The following is a 19878-nucleotide window of genomic DNA, read 5'->3' as shown; positions in this document are numbered from 1 at the left end:
ATCCCTCTCTCAGTTTCATGAAAGGGAAATCATTTACCAGTGGAAAGAAACGTCACTGCTTTTTCCCGATACGATTTGTCCCCCCCCCCCTCCCCGCGCTGCACCCCCCCCAACCTCTCTGCCGACTTTTTACTTTTATCGTAGGAAGGGGAAATGGATGTCTGTGTGCGCCTGTGTGTGTGTGTGTGTAAGTGCGCGTGTTCGTTTGAAGTTGGACGCATGAAAGCTTCCTCTTCTGTGTGAGCTCAACAGCAGGTGGGCCAGTGTGTGGGTGTGTGTTTGTATCTGTCGGGTAAAAGGACTGCCAGGACCTGGTGTGTGTGTGTGTGTGTGTGTGTGTGTGTGTGTGTGTGTGCGTGTGCTCTTACTTGTTGATTTAGCATTCCGATGGCCTCCAGGTTGCGTCGCAGTCTAGTCTGCATGTCCTCGAGTTTGCTGAGGTTTAGAGCTACAAAACCCTGCTTCCCCATGCTGTAACACAAGCAGACGTACATGCACAAAGAAACATATATGAGGACTTTGACATCTTTACAGTACATCTTAGCACCTGCAGTATAATAATAAAAAGAAAAACAAAAAAACTTTGCTTTCTGGCTGCTGCTTGAAACTGGCTCATGTGCACAATAAAGAGCGCACTTGCTCCCGTTATGGTAAAAATCTGAAACTTTTTTTTTTGCACAACGATACGCACTTGCGAGACAAAACAGTTGCGATCAAATGTCCCCGAAATCTGGGGCACGAAGAAGTTGGCGCATCATCTTCATTATAACCATCTTCATTATAACTTATTACTAAACTCAAAGATGGGGCGAGCAAATGGGTTCCAGAAATCATTAAATTATATATGAAAGCGCATAAAAAAAAAAAAAAAATACAAAAACAAAACGAACGCAACCGCAGCCAGGGAACATTAAGAGTACAAGAAGCCATTTAAGATTTTAACTGTTTATTAAAAACGTTTTGGGAAATGACAAACAAATGTTAGGGTCTGCCATCTTCAGACCCAGGGCTGACTTAAGGAATGTCTATTAAATTAACGACGGTGGATAATGGCGCTCTGTTCGGGCTGAAGAGCTTGCTGCCCCCGCTTTACGCTCTTTCTTTCATGCCCCAGTGAACCTGTCCAGTTAGCATTCGGAAAAAAAAAAACCCTTCTAAATACTTTATTGAAGACTTCTTAGCCCATTAAAGTAGCACTGTACCTCCCCAATGTTAATTTTCTTGTAAAAGAGCAAGCTGGGATTTCCTATCAGAGCAGCGGATGGAGAGACGGTCCCGTTTTGCTTCAGTTGAGAAGACGCGCACGCTCCTAATAAATGGCATCATTGTTCGTGGGCAGACGTGGGCGAGCTGACACACACACACAAATATACACACACACACAAACTTTCGGCCCTATTAGCCGTATCTTTAAACATTTAAGATCTGAGGAGACACTTGATGGAGATGCTAATATGCGAGCTGACATTTTTGTCTGAAAAGTTTATGAGACTCATTAGCGAAACCATTGAGCTCCCATGTATTTGTGACCGCCTATGGTAAAGCTCAACCAAAGACACAATAAAACAGCAACATAAACAAAAGTGACAGTCACACTGCTGCATAGAAACACTGTGCTATCCTCAGTAATGTTGTTTTTTTGTTTTGTTTTTTTTTAATTTATTTGGTTGGCAAAAACTCCAAAGTCAATCCCACTGACTGATGACTCTAAGCCATTTTCTAATGAATCACTGTTTAAGTCCTTCATAAAAGATGAAGGCAAAATATAAAAAAAAAATAAATATTTAGCATGTTTATTTTCTTACAATTAATTTGCCCTGTTACGTACAAACGGAAAATGAAGCGTGACAATTAATCTGAGAAGAATTCGATAGATGCACCGGCTGACGGAACATAATCTTCATCCCGGCCTTTTAACTAACCCACTAATTAAGCTTGTCCAATGTAAGCATTTTTTTTTTTTTTTTTTTTTTTTTTTTTTAAGGAAACCTCATTTCCTGAAAATGACATCCATAAACTGAACATAATTGCGGCTGACCCTTCCAAATCTTTTAATTTCACACCATAATGATGACACAAAGAACATTAATAGGAAGAAATGCTGGGATTTCCTTTGATCTCTCAAATTGTAAAAGTTTCCACTGCTACATATTGAAGGGAAAACAGGAGCCGTTAGCTGCAGCTCCATGAAAACAAATCCAGAGCGCCGCATCTCCACAGCTTCTTCACATGATTTAAACTCTTTCCTCGATGCTAATGTGGTCTTCAGCACATCATGAAACATCACCGCCGCTGAGACAACTGTGTGAGATTTATGCACCCGATGTGAGAAGGCAGCGATGCGCTGAGCGCTTGGCATGACGCCTGTGTAAACATGTGTTCCTGTGTTTACACGCAAACATGGATGTGTGTAATTAGCGGCCTAACCCAATCAGCATGTGTATAATTACAGTCATTAGTGTCAGAGCCAAGCTGCCGTGCTCTCTAAACCCAGCAATAAACTACATGGTTCCCCTCTTGCTCCTATCTCTGCTCTCATCGTTCTTATTTACTGCGCTCATCTCACATTTTATGCAAGACTTGACTGTCTTCTCACACAGTCGCCCTCTTATCTCCTCTCTCTGTCTCTCTGTCACTTTGGCTCTCTGTGTTTGCACAAATTCTCTGCTGTGATCACTGGCTGCTCTTAATTGGAAGCACATTGTTAGTGGTGCGACTGATGATGCCTGATGCTTTATGAGCGCTTCCCCCCACAGCAAGCAGCGTCAATCTCTGCATCCTCCACTTAGAGCGTCTCAGTAGGCACTGCTGTTTTAATTTTTTAAGGTATTAGGCGAGATAATTTGAGGGGGGAACATTAAGGATTTTGATAAATCACTGAATTAACTTGACGCTGGAGTATAATTGCATTGCGTTCTTTGCTTTGAATTGTAGGCTATTTGAACACGCACAAACAAAAGCCACTTTTTGCATGGTGCGAGCTCATTCTGCTTCTTGCGTTATTTCTACGACATTTTAATGCAGAAATGTGACAAATTAACATTTTTAAGGCAAACGCGTATTGCTCTCAAGTTTGAAAGCCCAGTCTTTTAGAACCTTTTACCTCTTATACACTGCTAATAATACAATGATGTTGTAGTTGTGTAGTTTTAGCAATTAAAAGTGTTACTGATAACATTCAGCAATCTCTCCTCATCCATTGCATTCACATCGCAACACCGCTGTTGTTCGACTCTACTGCCCTCTTAAGTGTTTTCCAGGTTGTTGAACTAGCTCACACTGTTTATGCTAGCCAGTGATTGTGACCACTGTTAATGCTAGCTAGCAAACGTAAGCTAGACACGAGCTAGCTAATGCAAGCAAGTTAATGTAGCTGGCAATAGCTAGTTAACATTAGGGCAGTACTATTACTGGAGCCTAACTTGGCCAGTGTTGTTATTCTATTGGCTGACAAACCTTGTCACAAGTCAAAGCCATCAGAATTCATTTACAGAGATAAACAAAACAATCATTTTGGACCTAACAAAATATATTAATTATTCATTTACAATCACAGTAATGCTTTTAAGGAAGAGAGACACTTTTATTCTACACCTTCTGCATGCTCTGTAGATATATTATTTTCTAAAAATGATGCAAAACTGAATTTGAAAGTTGATCAGAAAAAAATTGCACATTCATCCACAATTCGATAACATGGTCCTCATGACCAAAAGCTCCAGAACAGTTAATAAATGGATCTGGAAAACTTAGATCAGGGACATATGGTTACAATTGGTTGGGTTTTATTCTGACGTGCACATGCTTTGTGTTGAAATGTTAGCTGCTGCACCGTATTAAAAGCTCTTCCTATAACCGTGTGCTCCAGATGTCATCTATCCAGATCCTGCAGCGGTTGCCGTGCCTGTTGATGCACTGGTTTGACTGATGCACAGAGATTTCTTCATAATAAAAGCTAGATTACGGACCTTCGTGGTCGCATTGTTTTCTATGTAACTGGCAGCAGATATATGGGGTTGCAAACAAATCACCTCATTCTAGTTCTGACTTAGATTTTCATTTTTAAATGTTGTAAAAAAAATAATCAATAAAACTGCAAAGTGTCAAACTTATTTTGTGGCAAAGCAATGTTTCAAACTTAAACATAACAGAGAACTCTATCGTTTATTAATCTAAATTTCTATCTCCTTCGTTCCTCTTCTCTTCACCTCTCTGTGGGCCTCACTATTACAAACTGCCATCCACAAATGCAAAGCCTTGACACTCCAGCTGCTCTGGAACAGTAGGCCATGTAATCATAATACATTTCTTTAATAAAGGCATATCTAATGACAAAAACCTCCGCGCCGTGTTGATTGCTGTCAGTGATAGTGACAGGTGGGAGACAATGTGCAGATATCCCCTTTGCCACCCGTAATGAGATTTATACACTGAATGTATATGGCAGAAATCATGACATATCTGTTGCCTTATAGATGCATGATTTTCATACATATGGCACTTCTGTGAGGGACGGGGGGGGGGTGCAATAATGAAATGAAATAAATTAGGAATCCTCATAATAAAGAAAAGAAGGGAGAGAAGAGAGAGAACGGATGGCGAGATGCTATGGAAGAGGCTTTCATTCACTGTTTTTATCTCGTTCCATGTTATTATATTCGCTCAATCAAAACCCCTCTTATGCATACATCTATATGAACTGCCTCTCTCGCTCGGTCCCCCCCCTTCTCTCGCTCATTCGCAATTATGAGGGAAAGACAAAGAAAAGCGATTCATCTTTCTGTCGCGGCCCCTTAATGATATCATTAAAATGACTGACAGCTTTGAATAGCATTGGAAACCTACCCCAGTCAAAACAAATCTGATCCGTTTTGGAAACAGAGCCTGGTGGTTCGTTAGGGGAGGGGTGCAACATGCGCGTGTGCAAAACGGGGCGAGGTGGGTATAAAGGGTGGGGGGTGGGGGGGTGTTGTTAATGAGGGAGACCTCGGGGAGGTCACACTGGGGGTACGGGGAGAACTGCTGCAGGCAGGTGCCCCAGCAAACACCCTCTTTCCCACATGCACGCACCCTCTGTTCTCACTTCCATCCTACACCCAATCCCATCTGTGCCACATTCATTTTAATTGCCTTAATGAAGGTAATAAATATATCTCCTCTCTATTGATGAATGCTATTTGACAGCCATGGGGGTGGCAGGCAGGACAGGATGGGCCCTTGATTGGAGTGTAATCATTGTTAAAGGCCCAGCATGAATAACGTTTTGAGATTGGAGACACACACACACACACGCGCGCACACGTGCAGGCACACACAGGTGGCTGAGCCCACGGGGTGTTTCATTCACAACTTGGCACTCCAGCTGTTATTATCATCATCAGCTTTGTTCAGGCTAGATTGCGTGTGAAAGAGCGAAACATGATGGGCAACACTTCTATCGGATGTGGATGCTAAACTCTGATCAGCTGGTGGATGCACACAAATGCATGCGCTCATATGTACGGTCACGCGCGCACGCGAGCCCACACACACGCAGGTGACTCACGTTCTCTCGTCTGCCCGGATGCCCTGGTCTCGGATCTGGGCCTGCAAACAATAATAGAATGAAAAAACAAACCTGTTAGTGATCGACTCTCTTTTGTCTCTCCCCGTTTGTACTTCATTGCTTTTTTTCTCCACTCTTGCACTTGTTCACCTTGAAGCGTTCCGCGTCTCTCTCCCTCTCATCCGCCACTTCTTTCAGCCGCTTTACCTCCGCCTTCAATGTGTCATTAGCCTCCTGAAGATGTCTGACAAAGCCAAGGAGATGCAGAGCCAGAGTTAAACAGAGAAATATACATAGAGAGGCAGATGCGGAGACAGACAGACACCCATTATCATCAAGAGACGCTTGTTAACATGGAAGACAAAATATTCTGCCACAAATTTGGCAACGGGGTCTGTGTTTCTCTGCTCCCAGAACAGACTTTAACTAGCAGTTCGGGCATCATCTCCGACACACACACACACACACAAACATATCCTGATCCACTATAATGAAATGCTGTATTTCCACTGTGCAACCAAATCTCAGCATCAACAACTGTTAAAACAAGTTCTGTTTGGATGTTTGTCGTACCGCAATATGAAGCATCAAAAGCATGAAGCAGTTTTATTTAACTGGTGTGGAAGAAGAAATACATATCGTACCCTCAACATTTTTCACTGTTAACAGGATGTTTGCTTTTTCAACGATGCTTTGTTACATACACTAATTCCGCTGACCTCACAATGCCCGCGTGTGCCAGGTGTAAAAAGACTGTTACCATTGCTACAGGTTGCCATGACAGAAACACAAGAGCCAAACAAACAGAAAACACTCACGTCTAAGTTAAGAGCAAGAGAAAGAAAAAGGAAAGAGCAGACACACAGTGGTGCTGCTGGGTGGGGCTGAGGGAGGGATGGCACCGCAGGGGGGTGGCATGACAGAAGACGGCTAGACCACTTTGATCTTTGGAAAGAGGGATATGGCACGCCCATGTCTGTGTGTGTGTGTGAGCGTGTGTGTGTTTATTTATTCTTGTGCCTCTGTGTGTGAGCCATGATGATGCAGACATGCAAATTGCGTGTCAGGTGCGAGTGTGTCGCAGAGTCTACCTGAATCACTCGAACACATGCATAGAAACACAGACAAACGCACACACGCGCACACTCACACACACGCGCACACACACACACACACTCCTGGTGGGAAAGTGACCCAGTTTGCAGGTGTAGCGTTTAGCTGAGCTGTATTTCCGCCATATTTCATCGTCTTTATTAAACAAATACATCTCACAGGATTGACTCACACACACAGATGCCCACACAAACAAAAATGTGCTCATTGATCAACTAGTATACCTACAGTTCTCACCCTGAAATACTCACACTTTCTCTCCTTTGACGATGAGCAGCAGCTTGTTTTGGGCCTTCATCTGTGCAGTGAGACTCTCGTTGGACGCTCTGAAAGGAGAAGACAGACCTCTGAATTCTAAACGTCAACTTGAAACTTGTAGAGATCTGCGTGAGTCTCACATGGCGACAGCAACATTACAAACATTTGATTCTATGATGCATTTGTATAGATTAAAACTACTAAACAGTACAAAAATGAGCTCCATCACAAACATCTACAGCAAACACATATACAACTGTAAATCACAGACAGGGACCATTGTACTGCAAAATCAGTGCTCAGTAGACTTTACAGTGCTGAGAAAAAAGAATGAAAACGTATACTGCAAACACACACTGCCAATGAGAAAACATACAGGAAACACTGATTTGTTACTGTTTATAAGAGTTTCTAATGAGCAAATGTCATGAAAGCAGTGTGCTCGCACTTTTGCTCAGTAATCCAACAGTTGACATTTGTCATGACCAGCTGGCTCTCATGGCGAAGGTTTGCATTGTCAGAACGTGACCCCTCCAGCTCCGACCGGAGCGTTTCCACCTGCAACACACAGTCAAATATTATATTATTACGACAGTGTTAATAGTTTCAATGTAAAATGCAGTGGATAGACTTTCACATTTCCCCTCTGTTTAGTTATTTTCCTAACTTACATACATCCTCATCTATTCTCTGACTGAACACCAACATGCACGCCAGCTGCGTTTTAATATGCATTCGTTAAAACAGAGTTTTGAAGCTTATAAAATATTACCTCCACTTAGGAAAGTATTAACATCTAACGCTGGCAAATGGCAGGAGGGAGCCAAAGGTGTGAAAAAAAAAAGAAACATAGAGGGGATAAGTAAGGCTCTGATAGATGGGAAACAGGGGGGAGGGCAGGGTGAAAATAAATGTCAAAAATAGAGCATAATAGCAACACGAGAGAAAAAATTAAGTAAGTGGAGAATAATGGTGGATGAAAGAGATGCCATTTGCAGACGCAGGTATAAATAGCTCGGGTAGGTATTAAGCAGGTTTTGCTCCCGTAAAAAATGGAGGATGGGGGGGAGGGCAGGAGAAGACTGAAGACAAGATTGCAGGGGTGGGAAGATGGCTGAGGGGTGGGAACAGGGATGGGATGGCACTGGCCAAACTGCTGACTTTTTCATTCTGCTTATCAGTCAGGACCTTTCCAGGCCTAAACTCTTGGGACCCTGACACATTACCCCTTATCGCCATGGAAACACCTTGATATGCCATCCCATCTTCCCACAAAGACTTGGGCAAACATGAAGGGGAAAAAAAAAAAAAACTTTCCAATATGTGGCCCATGATTTAAGTATCCAAAAAAAATGTCATATGATTAACCTAAAATGTCAGAATATCAACTGCTGGGTGGGTTGAATCATGAGCTGTGTGCATGCGTGTGTGTGAGCGTATGTGTGAATTCCAGACCAAATATTTCGCTGTTGATGTTTATCAGGAACACCAGAGAGTTAAATGGCACAGAGATGATAAGACACTGTTGATGAAAGCTGAAGTCATCAGAGAAGTGATTGTAACAATAAGAGCGAAGAAAGGGACTTTCTGCAGTGTTCACAAAGTCCGGTGACTTGCACTGTATAGTAATTGCTAGTGGTTTATCAGTGTGTCTTTTACTAGCAGTCAAACTTCTATCAGCCACACAGAAATTGGTTACAGGCCTCCAGCTTGTGCAACCCACGTTTAACCCTTTCCATGCATGGATTACTGAGTCACAGAGTGATGATTTTTAAAAAATGTTCTAACTCCTGAAAAAGTGACAAATCACGCCAATACTTTTTTCTCCCAATATATGTTATTTTAAAAGCCTTAGATAAATGTCATGCATCCATGTCATAAAAAGTGATTCTTGAAAAGCTGTTAATAATAATGCAGCATCTTCTTAGGTAAAGCATTCAAAGAAATGGAAGGATTTCTAACACCTCATGTGGTCTATTTTTTTCTGTCTTTCTATTCATCTGTCTGTTTTTCAAAGAATAACAGTTTTTAGAGGTAACTGGTGCATCTCGTCTTTACTCCACCATTTGAATTTATGATGCCATATCTCATAACGACAAAGAGTTACACAGATAAAAATCAACCGGAATTGTGGACAAGGCTCTGCGACATGGTACTGCATCTTGAATGAGTTAAGGTTTCTTCAAAAATCAGTCCACCGTAGTGGACACCATGAGTGGAGTGAAAGTGAAAAAACTGTATCTTGCTTTCAGTTGCCTGAGGTCAATGTCTTGTATCTGTATCAGTCAAGTCAGATTCTGGTAAAAAAAAAAAAAAAAAGCAGAAAGGTTTCATTTTCATTGGGGCAACCTCCTCTTCTGTCACAATGATGTGAGATAAATAAAGCTGCAGTTCTGTCCAGAGAATGATCCTTCAACAACACAAATTAATAGGCTGCGTTCAATTGTGGAAGGAAGTTGCACGGATGACAGTGGCGCATAATCAATAATTCAAACGTCCTAACATGATTAAGAATTAAACTTTTAATTTCATTCAGATTAAGGGAGGGCTGCATGCCAACAAATAAAGCAATGAAGACAGAATTGAGGGAGCGATGAAATTACACAAAGCAAATCATTCAATTTTGAAGAGTAAACTGAGTCACACCATCAATTGTAACTCCATTTATTAACAATGGCATAAATATTGGGACTCCCCTGTTGTTTGTGATTTCATTTGTGTTTTGTCTCATCTTGGACACGTCTCCCTGTGAAGGAAGCTCTGTTGCGATATAATTGCCCCCAAAAACACACGGCAATACTCCAATATTAATTACATACACAAAAACCATCAAAACATACTGTTCAAAACCTCAAAACACACCCAAGCTCATGATACGTCTGCACACACCTCCACACGCACACATGCACACACAGCGGCAGGATCTGTGGCACGCTGTAATGACAGTAATTACCTGTGGTCTCACATTAACATCTCCCTCCTGACTGTCTGACTGGCTCGGCTGGTGAAGGGATGTAAATCGCAGTGTAAGTCTGATGTTGTGATTAGGACTAAATTACACACCATCACTCTGTTTCCACTGGTGTCAAGGGAGGCAGTGAAAGGGTGTGTGAAAAAAGAGGGGGAAAGTGTGAGAGGGGGAGAGAGAGAAAGAGAGAGAGAGAGAGAGAGAGAGAGAGAGAGAGAGAGAGAGAGAGAGAGAGGGAGGGACATTTAGAAAAAGAGGGACAAAGGAGGTGTGATTGCAGGCGGGGGGAGGAGTAAAGTAGCATACCTGCTTAACATTTAGATTGGTTTTGTTGCACAAATATTTTAGCTGATGATGGGGGCTAAAAGGGGCAACAAAATTCATTTGGGACACACTTATAACCGAGTTTGGTGATTCCAGCGGCCCTTTCAGGTCTAAGCTAGAAAATATGAGTTGAGTACTGCAGTGCTGGTGAAGGATTTGGAATCTGCTGTGAGAGTATTTATCATTTTGATAGTTTATTCTATCAGAATAAGGCCGGGCTGTCCAGTCCACAGCCCACATTTTTCATTGACAAAAGATACAAGATGGACTTTGTGTGAGTCCCCAATCTTGAACTTAAACATCTGAATGAACTTTCATGGCAAACCACAAAGAATACCTGCAGACAGAAAAAAGAAAAAGATTGTGGGGACTTAATGGATTTTCCATCTTTTCTACTCTCCATGGAGCTGTGGACTGGTATCACATTGCACATTAGCTGTAACAGCACAAAAGTGCATTTTCACTAAAACAGACCAAACTGTCCAAGGTCACGGGATAAACATAATTCAAAGTTAACTTTTTTTTTTTTTTCCTGGGTAAAGAGAGGAGCATGACGATGAGGAGAAAATCAGAGACAGATAGCCTGGTTGTTGCTCCCATCACCATCAAACCGCCAGAGCTGAATACGAGCCATTACTCTGTTCCACTCAGCTCATCAGAGCACATCCTCTCATCAAATTAATGAACACATTTATTGTTAAACACGTTTTTATAAAACATTCATTCATTCTGTCTAATTAAAAGACCCAACAGGCCTGACATCACTTAAATATGCATACTTATCACTCACAGAGTCTGAATTAAAGATCTACAAGCGCGTGTGTGTCTGTGTGTGCGCGTGCGTGTGTGTGTGTACTGTATGTGTGTACGACGGCAGGGGAGAATGAGGTTTCTTAAGCAGGTCTTCTCACTCTAGGCTTAATGGTGATAATCATGGCGTGACCCAACATTAAGACAGTGTGTGCGTGTGTTTATGTGTGTCCCACTCTCCCTAATGGTGACGATGATGACATGTTCTCCATTAGACTAGTCAGTGGGCCACGGCAGATCTAGCATATTAATGATGCTGATGATGGCTTCTTTAATTACCTTCATCTGCTGCTGCATGGCCTGACTCCTCTCCCCGAGTCCTTTCATCTTGCTCTCTCCTACGCATGCTGCTGGGTTGTTTATCAGTGGCTGCCATTATTCAAGTCCCCTATCTTGCATCTTGCCTGCATGAGCACAACTACATTAGCAGCCTTGGTAGACTTTGCTCAACCACTTCCCAGGCAGATGAAGTCCCCCCCCATCATTCCTTTTAGAGGGAACTCAGGCTAGGTTTTTGGGCGCAGACGGAAATGTGTCCACATCACTGAATGTCAGGAGCTGCCAAACACAGAAAGCTGGCATGGAACGCTCACCCAGATTCATAATCGTCTTTACTTAGCCTTTGGTCAGAGAGTTTATAACATTAAATCCTAAAAGAGACAGTTTTAGACTGCAGGTTATCTCGGAAAGTTGTAAGGATGCTTCTTTTAACCTGTTAGAGCTGAGCGGAAGTCAGCAGGCAGGTTTTTCAGCAGCTACAGTAACATATAAGTGAAATATATAGTTTGGTACCTGGGGAATTTTAAATGGCACAGATGGTGCCAAAATGTGCCAAAATGACACATTTGAGATTCTGCCTGAGTGCTCTGTACTAAAACCTCTCTAATTTTGTTCTGATTCCCTTTATTAGCATAAAAGTTGGCAGGGGTAATGTTCAGATGTTGTCCTAGAGATTTGAATCTGCAGCTGCACCATTCATGAGGGATATTCATTCTAAAATTGTAATTAAAGAAATCTTTCATTTATACTGTGTGCAAACTCAATTTGCTCAGACCCAGTGACATATATACTTACACTGTAAAGTTTTTTTGTTGTTTTTCTACCATCCACATGTCGGGCTCATAAGAGGTGGGCAGAGAGTGTTATAAGTGTCCTATATAGATATTCATAAATTAGTCACTGTATTACAAAGAAAATACAGACTGAGAAAATGTCATTGGAGAGCCTACCATATAGAAAACCATTCTATACATCTTTCCATCAACACCATGCAAAAACAAAAAAAACAATTATCCTATATGTACCAAAAAATAATGCTAGACATTTCAGATAACACACTGCATATCAAACAACAATGGAAAGTGGAGCTGTATACAATAGTGGATGATGACTCCTGGAGAAACATTTGTTCTAGATGTCACAAGGAAGCTAGAAGCCAACTTTAGAAATAATGTGACTGGAAGGTCAAAATAAGGGTCTTCAGGACGAAGTTAACCACATTTGACTCCAAAAACAATCCCAGAAACAAATGCTGGAGGAACTACGGTATGGTTTGTGACCACACTCATATATTTTGGGAATGGACCTTCCCCAGACCTACTTGTAAGATGTATTTCCTGACCACTGTTTACTACAGAACAGTGGTTATATATTGTATATTTTATTGATGATTGCAAGAAAAATGTTAATGGATTAACCCAACCCTCCCATGATTGCTAAATGGTTACAAAAATCAGACATGTTTACATAATGGAACATATGACGTAACTAAATGGGACTATTTTTCTGACTGTCTTGGTTAGGTTTCTTGCACCTTGTGATTTTTTTTTATCTTGTCTTTCTTTACAGGTATAAATCTAGTTCTCTACCTCTATATGGGGTTATTTCTATATAACAATCCCAAAATGATTAACTTTTTCTTTTATGATGGTAATTGGTTTTAATGTGCATCGTAGGCTGTGAAGTTAAAGATGCAAAAATAATAAAAATGACCATATAAAAGATTTCTTTTAAAAACTATCTTGGTATATAAACGGAATGATATCAAGTTATCAAGTATCGTACATATTAGTAACTTGATATTAGTGTGTTCATAGTCAACAGATTTGGCATTATTTAGGGTTATTTAGTAACACGGCAGGAATACTTAAGAAAAAGATGTAAATAGTGTCACGCAGCTTCCAAGACTGCCATATTTGTTGGGAACCTCCAACAATAGAGAGCGTTATGTGCGTCCTGGATATGAGGGATTCCCATTTGGAAATCTGGCCAATGTTTAGTTGACCAGGTGACCACCCTGCAACAGTGGAGCAGCTGCACAAAAGAACAATTGTAGGGTTTTATTGTTGCTGCATTGTACTGATGCAGCAAGACTTTGGAAAACTATTGGCAGCCCTGTTGTAAATGACTGTAACATACAGACACATTTCCTCAGTAAAACAGTTGAAAAAGAAATAATATATAGCAATGGGAGGTGTTGAGTTATAATGAGTTATTATCTCTTACATGACTGACTTATGGGGTAAAATCTGCACAGAAAAGACAAAGTCAGTTCACTTTACCCACTTGTAGTGTAATGGTTTATATTATCTTAGACAGAAGTATCTACACAAGATGTGGAACTGATACTGGCACAAACAATCTCACAAAAATAGGAAAAGAAAAGTATGCTGCTGTGGTAAAATGGTGAGATGAAAATGAAGCACACTTTCATAACTCCCCATTTTTTATGTTATTAAGTCTTCATTGGTTCTGACATTAAGAATGGGGTGATATTACACAGCTCTTTTGGAGTCTGTAAAGAGCATTTTAGCGGAGTAAAACTTGCCACTGAGGTTAGATGATTAAAGGTTAGCCTTGAATAATTGAAAATATTGCTTCTTTTCTTACTTACTCATAAATTTGACACTGTCAATGAGTGCCAGGTGTGATTTGTAAAGACTCATTTCCACTCATTGAATCAAGTGTTATAATCCTTGGCCAGGGTCACAAACACGCAAGTATATAAAATTGTGGAGTTTGAACATTTTGAGAGAACAAAACATTTCATCAGTTCAATGCGTTTAGAAAAATGATATCTATCAAACTAAACTAAACATGACCTGAGAGAGAAATAGCTTTAAACATCATAAAATCTATCACATCCCATGAACCTTTGCATACAGCAATTTCTCCTAATTCATCCGGTTCCATGCACATTAAAACAGACGTAACGGCCTTCTTTTCAGTGAGGAGAGGCAGTGTGACAGCTGAGAAGGACACGGAAAAGTTATCACGACAACGTGAGAAAAATAATTAAAACTCTTGAATGAATTACAGAGCTGGCACTTAATGAGCTGAGTTTAAGGGTGATGGGACACAAGGACACACATGCACGCACACGCTGAACAAATACTAAAGTCCATTCCGTGGTTAAACAGTCCGACAATTGGTCCACTTCTCTTTATTCATCAACTAAACAAATGAGGTTCATTTGTCTGTCCTCATTTCTCTATCATTGAACCTGTGTGTGTGTGTGTGCTTACGTGTGTGCACGTGCTTACACGTGTGTGTGTGTGTGTGTGTGTGTGTGTGTGTGTGTGTGTGTGTGTGTGTGTAAAAAAAAGTGATCTAGTGTGGGTCATTCTAAGGTAATCAGGCCAGGCTGAGGGCTTCTATCAGGTATAATGAATGAGATCAATGAACATAAGACCGTTCCAGAGATCAACTCTTGGACATATACACAACCACATTTCAAATCAGGAGAGACACTTACAGGTGAAGAACGAAGAGATAACATCAAGGTCTGACAGTAAAATCATCGTCTAACACCACTGTAGTGCTGAAGGAAGATGGAGGAAACTGGAGCAAATTACATTTTGCTTTCACCCACGGCCATGTATGACTACTGTGCAGATTTAACAGAGTTTTGGAGCTATTTGTGATTCAGTATCTTGCTCAAGGATACTTGAGCAGGGACCAGACTTGTCTCTCTAATCACTATGCAGATCCCCTGCTGACTCAGAGTGATTAGAAGCTACTGTCTAATTGTATTTCTATAGAATGACATCAATAGTTGTGAAGATTTTGGGCAACTTAGAAAAGTTTATGGGAATGAAAACATGCTGACAAACTTATGCTTTCTCAAAACTTTTCAGCAAATTCTCATTAAAACGGTTTGAAATCTTTTACTCACTGCTAAAAGAAGTTGAGGTAAACACACTAATGACTGTGATTGTGAGTGTGTGTGTGTGTGTGTGTGTGTGTGTGTGTGTGTGTGTGTGTGTGTGTGTGTGTGTGTGTGTGTGTGTGTGTGAGTGAGTGTGTGTGTGTGTGTGTGGTGCAGAGAGAGAGTGAGGGAGAGGGGAATGGAAAGAGGAATGATCTGATCAGTCAAACATAACATGTTTACCACCAGCCGTATTTGAACTGGACTCATGCGGGGACAATCCTGTCCCCGCATGAGTCCAGGATCGACTGAAGTGTGTGTGTGTGTGTGCGTGTGTGCGTGTGTGCGTGTGTGTGTGCGCGTGTGCTGAGCAGCATACATACAATCATAAAACTGACCGCCAGATAACATGTAAATCCTTTTCTCCATATCAGAAAATAAACACAAAACTGACCCAAAAAGCACAAACAACTCTTCACACACACACACACACACACACACACACACTGTTTCTTACAAAGACATACACACAGAGAAAGACAGAGCTGTCTGAGGTTCAGCTACTGTGCACTGAGGCAATTTGTAATATAGATTTCCTCTATAGGCCACTGTAGTGTACCATTTACCATTTCAAACCCTTTGATTTTTTTCACCAGCGGATAATTCATCTTCTGCTGGTCAATAACAGAGATTGGGACCTAATGAAGGAGTCATAGTCAGAACGGCCATCACGCTGGTGTTTAAATACTGTTTGGAGTCAAATCCATTGAAAAGCTCATCTGTTGTTGCGATGATGGAAGACAGCAAGAAGGCAAAGGGGGAATGTAAGGGGTTTTGTACAGTATCATCACAGGAGACCAGTCAGAGAATACACATATACGGACACACACAAACAGTAAGTACATACACACACTCCCAGTTCACTGCAGATGTGCGGATACAGCACACAAAAAGGAATAAGACTGATTCATCAAATCATTTCAAAACAAGGATACGATGATTTTGACAGCTTTAGTTTGCAATTAGCAGAATTAGTTAACATATTTAACAGACAAGTATTGAAAAGCTGAAGAATAATCAGCCAAAAGCAAAAGTGTATGTCAGTCCATTAGTGACAGGGGGTGGGTGGGATTGTACTGTCTGCTTGTAGTTATCTCCATGAACAGATATCTGCACATGCATGCAGAAAAAGGGGCCAGAATTTGGTATAAAAAGTGTTCTGCTTTCCATTTGTAGTCTATTTGAAGAGTAGTATTGACCAATCAAGTCATATTTTTTGCTCGCAGACAAACACAACCAAAACCAGATAAACACCTCTTCTACATGGAGGAGTGGTGTAACACACTGGTCAAAATGTAATCTTGGAAGCCATCAGCTACTTTAGCAATTAGCTTAACCAGGCTTTTGGCTACTTGTGAAACAATCCGGTCGTAGATGTTGTCTCTTAACTCCCCCTCCATTCTCACCTCTTGAATAGCAGATTAGACTGCAAACCAGCAAAGAGCAAAGAGTAAGTCTTAGCCTGAAAATCTGTCATTCGGATATCCGCTGGCTACATCAGAAGCCCCACAACATTTGCCGTTGCCCCAGCAGGCTAAATCTTTGTCAGACTATCATGGTGACTAGATGCTGCTGGCTGTTGTTACAGGCAGAGCATCTGCTCGTTTTATAACTGCCTCGAAGATTAGTTTGACATTTTGGGAAATGAGTTTATTTACTTTCTTGCCGAGAGTCAGATGACCGGATCGATAACACTCTCATAATTGTCTGTTAGACGAAAGGCTACAGGCAGGAGCCAGTAAGTTTAGCTTAGCATAACAACTTTAAACAGCTAGCCTGGCTTTGGCTGTAGGTAGCCGGACTAATGCATGGAGCGGCAGCCTCCAGGAGGTCACTGCATCCAGCATCTTATATACCCCATATTGCCCTGTTTCCAGTCATTATGCTGAATTAAGCTATTATGCTACCCAGCACATGTGACAGTGGTATTGATCTTCTCACCTAACTCTTAGCAGGTTAGAGAATAAGCAAATTTCCAGATATAAACTTATTCCTTTGAGAATGATGAAACTTGATCTGCAAATTGCTTTAAAACAGTCATGTCATGTCATTATCCGTAACCGCTTATCCCTTTCCATGGGGTCACGGGGTGTTGCTGCTGGAGCCAATCCCAGCCTTGTCTCAGGGCGAGGGCAGGGTACTCCCTGGACAAGTCGCCAGCTCATCGCAGGGCCCTCACTGATGAGCAATGGGGGGTTCAGTATCTTGCTCAAAGACACTTCGACATGCAGCTCAGCCTTGCCCTGAGCCGGGATTTGAACTAGCGACCTTTCGATCACTAGTCGACCTGCTCTACCCGCTGAGCTACAGCCGCCCCTACGCTTTAAAACAGTGAAAACAGTAAAAGAATCAGAAATTATCTCAGATAGGGCTAGAACATGAATTCTGATGACATCTTCACATTATGTTATCATGAGTCTTATTCGCAATATAAACACGAGGGAGTTTTGGTGCCTTGCTCCCCGAGCACCTGACATGGCAGCCCACTGCTCCTAGTTTGTAATGTGTGTATGTGTATGTGTATGTGTGTGTGTGTGTGCGTGTGTGTGTCTGTGTGTGTGTGTGTGTGTATACTTACAATGTGCAGCTAGTGATAGGTTAAATGGACAAATTTCAGGTGTGTTTGCATGTCGCATGTAAAGATAACTGACAAAATAAAGATTTCCCCTAAATAGTAGATATTTTGCCATATTATGATATATATCAATATAAAAAAAATTATATTGTGACATTAATACTGTGACATTTATTACAACCATGTTTGCTCATATTTCAGGCAAAGGAACTTCCAGAACAAATGAAACAAAGCTTAACTTTATGCTTGTATCAGTACACTGGTAGCCATTTCCATAGCTTCTTCATGCATGGCTCTGACTTGACAGACCTGTGACTAACGCTGACATGTCCTGCAATATGTTTGATCAGAAACTGTACAACAGAGAAAAGAGATGAAAGGATTTTCAGCAGTTGAGAAACAGATGAAGAACTGTTCACGAGCACTGACCTGGCTACTGACTGACCAATCAACTGGTCTAAGTCAGTGTCTTACTGGCCCTGGGCAATCTTTATTGTCGGGGAAAAAAAAGGAGTGCCATGCTATGTGAGCTGCATTATTCACAAGGACAGAGTGGATTAAAAAAAAAAAAAAAAAAAAAGGAAAAAGGTGAGCAAGAGCGAGCCAAAGGGAAAAAAACGGAGAGAACATGGGAACAGAGGGAGAGAAATAAAGGGAATGGAGACAGAAAAGGAGAAACTTTAAGAATTTGAACAAAATGCAAAATCAAAATCTGGAGAGCAACCACTGAGCACGGCTGTTCAAGGCAGAATTCAAAGTTTGTCGAATCTAAATGAACATCACTTCCCCGTCCTGGCTTTACCCTTAATTATCCATTCTGCCTTTGTACGGCGGCGGCTCAGCTCTGACAACCACTCTCCCCTGAGACCCCCCCAACCCCCCGCTCGCAGGCAGAACATTAGGGAATATCAGGGAATATTACACCCAGGAATTAACGCTCCAAATCACCTTGCCAGGTTTAGGTTCCGCATACACCCCTCCCTGTCTTGGACAAGATAATCCGGGCTCTAGCACCGGATATATGCCACTAATCATCAAAAAGGTAAGAGGGGGTGCGGGGAGTGAGGAGGGGAGGAAGACCTTGGAGGGCATGGGAGGAGAGGAGAGGAGAGGAGAGGAGAGGAGAGGAGAGGAGAGGAGAGGAGAGGAGAGGAGAGGAGGGGAGAGGCATACTTAACATATATGTATCAGTATTCATTTTTAATGTAGGACAGTAGACCCGGCTCAAATATTTCCTGAGACCACTTTAAGTACGGTCAGTAACAGAAATCAATAAGATGATGGGCAGGTGGATTGGATAATGACATTTAAAAGATATAAAGTGGTAAAATTGGTCAGGTTTCTGTGAGTGCAGACAGTATCTCAGTGGTTTGGATGACAAACACCTCACCTGAGCTGCACTACAAGCGGATTTAAACAAACACAAATATGTTATTTGCCGAGCCTATGTCACTCAGGTCTAGTGTGTATTTATATTTATTTACCTGGTCCTGTGCATCCCGCTTCTCTTGCTCTGCCTTGAGTTTGTGATCGACAGCCTGCTGAAGATTCCTCCTGAGCTCTGCCATCTCTGTCTCCAGCCTCACAGCCACTGACCTGCACACACAAACAGGAAAAAAAAACCCAACTTATTATGATACTGGAAGAAGCACAAATAATACAAATCCTCAACAACGTCGATGCATTTTTTAAAAGTACTTTTAAATTTTTCACATTTAACATTTATTATTACCATAAACATTCCCCAAAAACAAACACAAATATTTTCTAAAGTACACAGTTCCGATATTAAGTTTTGGGGAAAATCCCGACCTGTGTTTAACGTAAGCAACAGAGAGCGTGAGTATGTGTGTGGCAGCCGAGCTAAGGGAATGTGAAGGGGATCAATACGAAGGGGTCTATTCCTGCCACGCAACTATGCGTCTGTGTGCATGTGAGTCAGTTAGTGTCTGCGAGTGTGTGTGTACATGTGTGCGAGTGAGTTTGTGCGTGCCAGCTGCCCTGGCTACAGCGAGATCAATACGACAAATGATTACCATTTCCACAAACCTCCCTCCACAGCCTCGCTTCGGCCGCTC

The 19878-nt window shown here is 41.6% G+C and overlaps 1 protein-coding gene across 15 annotated transcripts in view; it reads right to left on the bottom strand.

Annotated features, from left to right (window-relative positions):
* The window catches only part of LOC119008593 (trichohyalin-like), a 100440-nt gene that overhangs the window by 4047 nt on the left and 76515 nt on the right, over positions 1 to 19878 (bottom strand). For all 15 annotated transcript variants that reach the window (XM_037079076.1, XM_037079065.1, XM_037079064.1 and 12 more), the window contains 6 exons: positions 19285 to 19396; positions 7365 to 7474; positions 6910 to 6984; positions 5696 to 5789; positions 5546 to 5586; positions 369 to 471 (listed from right to left, as the gene is read on the bottom strand). In XM_037079076.1, the coding sequence (XP_036934971.1) occupies positions 369 to 471; positions 5546 to 5586; positions 5696 to 5789; positions 6910 to 6984; positions 7365 to 7474; positions 19285 to 19396 (535 nt within the window). The remainder of the gene's footprint in view (positions 1 to 368; positions 472 to 5545; positions 5587 to 5695; positions 5790 to 6909; positions 6985 to 7364; positions 7475 to 19284; positions 19397 to 19878) is intronic.

Source organism: Acanthopagrus latus, chromosome 19, assembly GCF_904848185.1.
Source record: "Acanthopagrus latus isolate v.2019 chromosome 19, fAcaLat1.1, whole genome shotgun sequence".
Classification (NCBI taxonomy): Eukaryota; Metazoa; Chordata; class Actinopteri; order Spariformes; family Sparidae; genus Acanthopagrus; species Acanthopagrus latus.
This window is presented reverse-complemented; position numbering and strand designations above follow the sequence as displayed.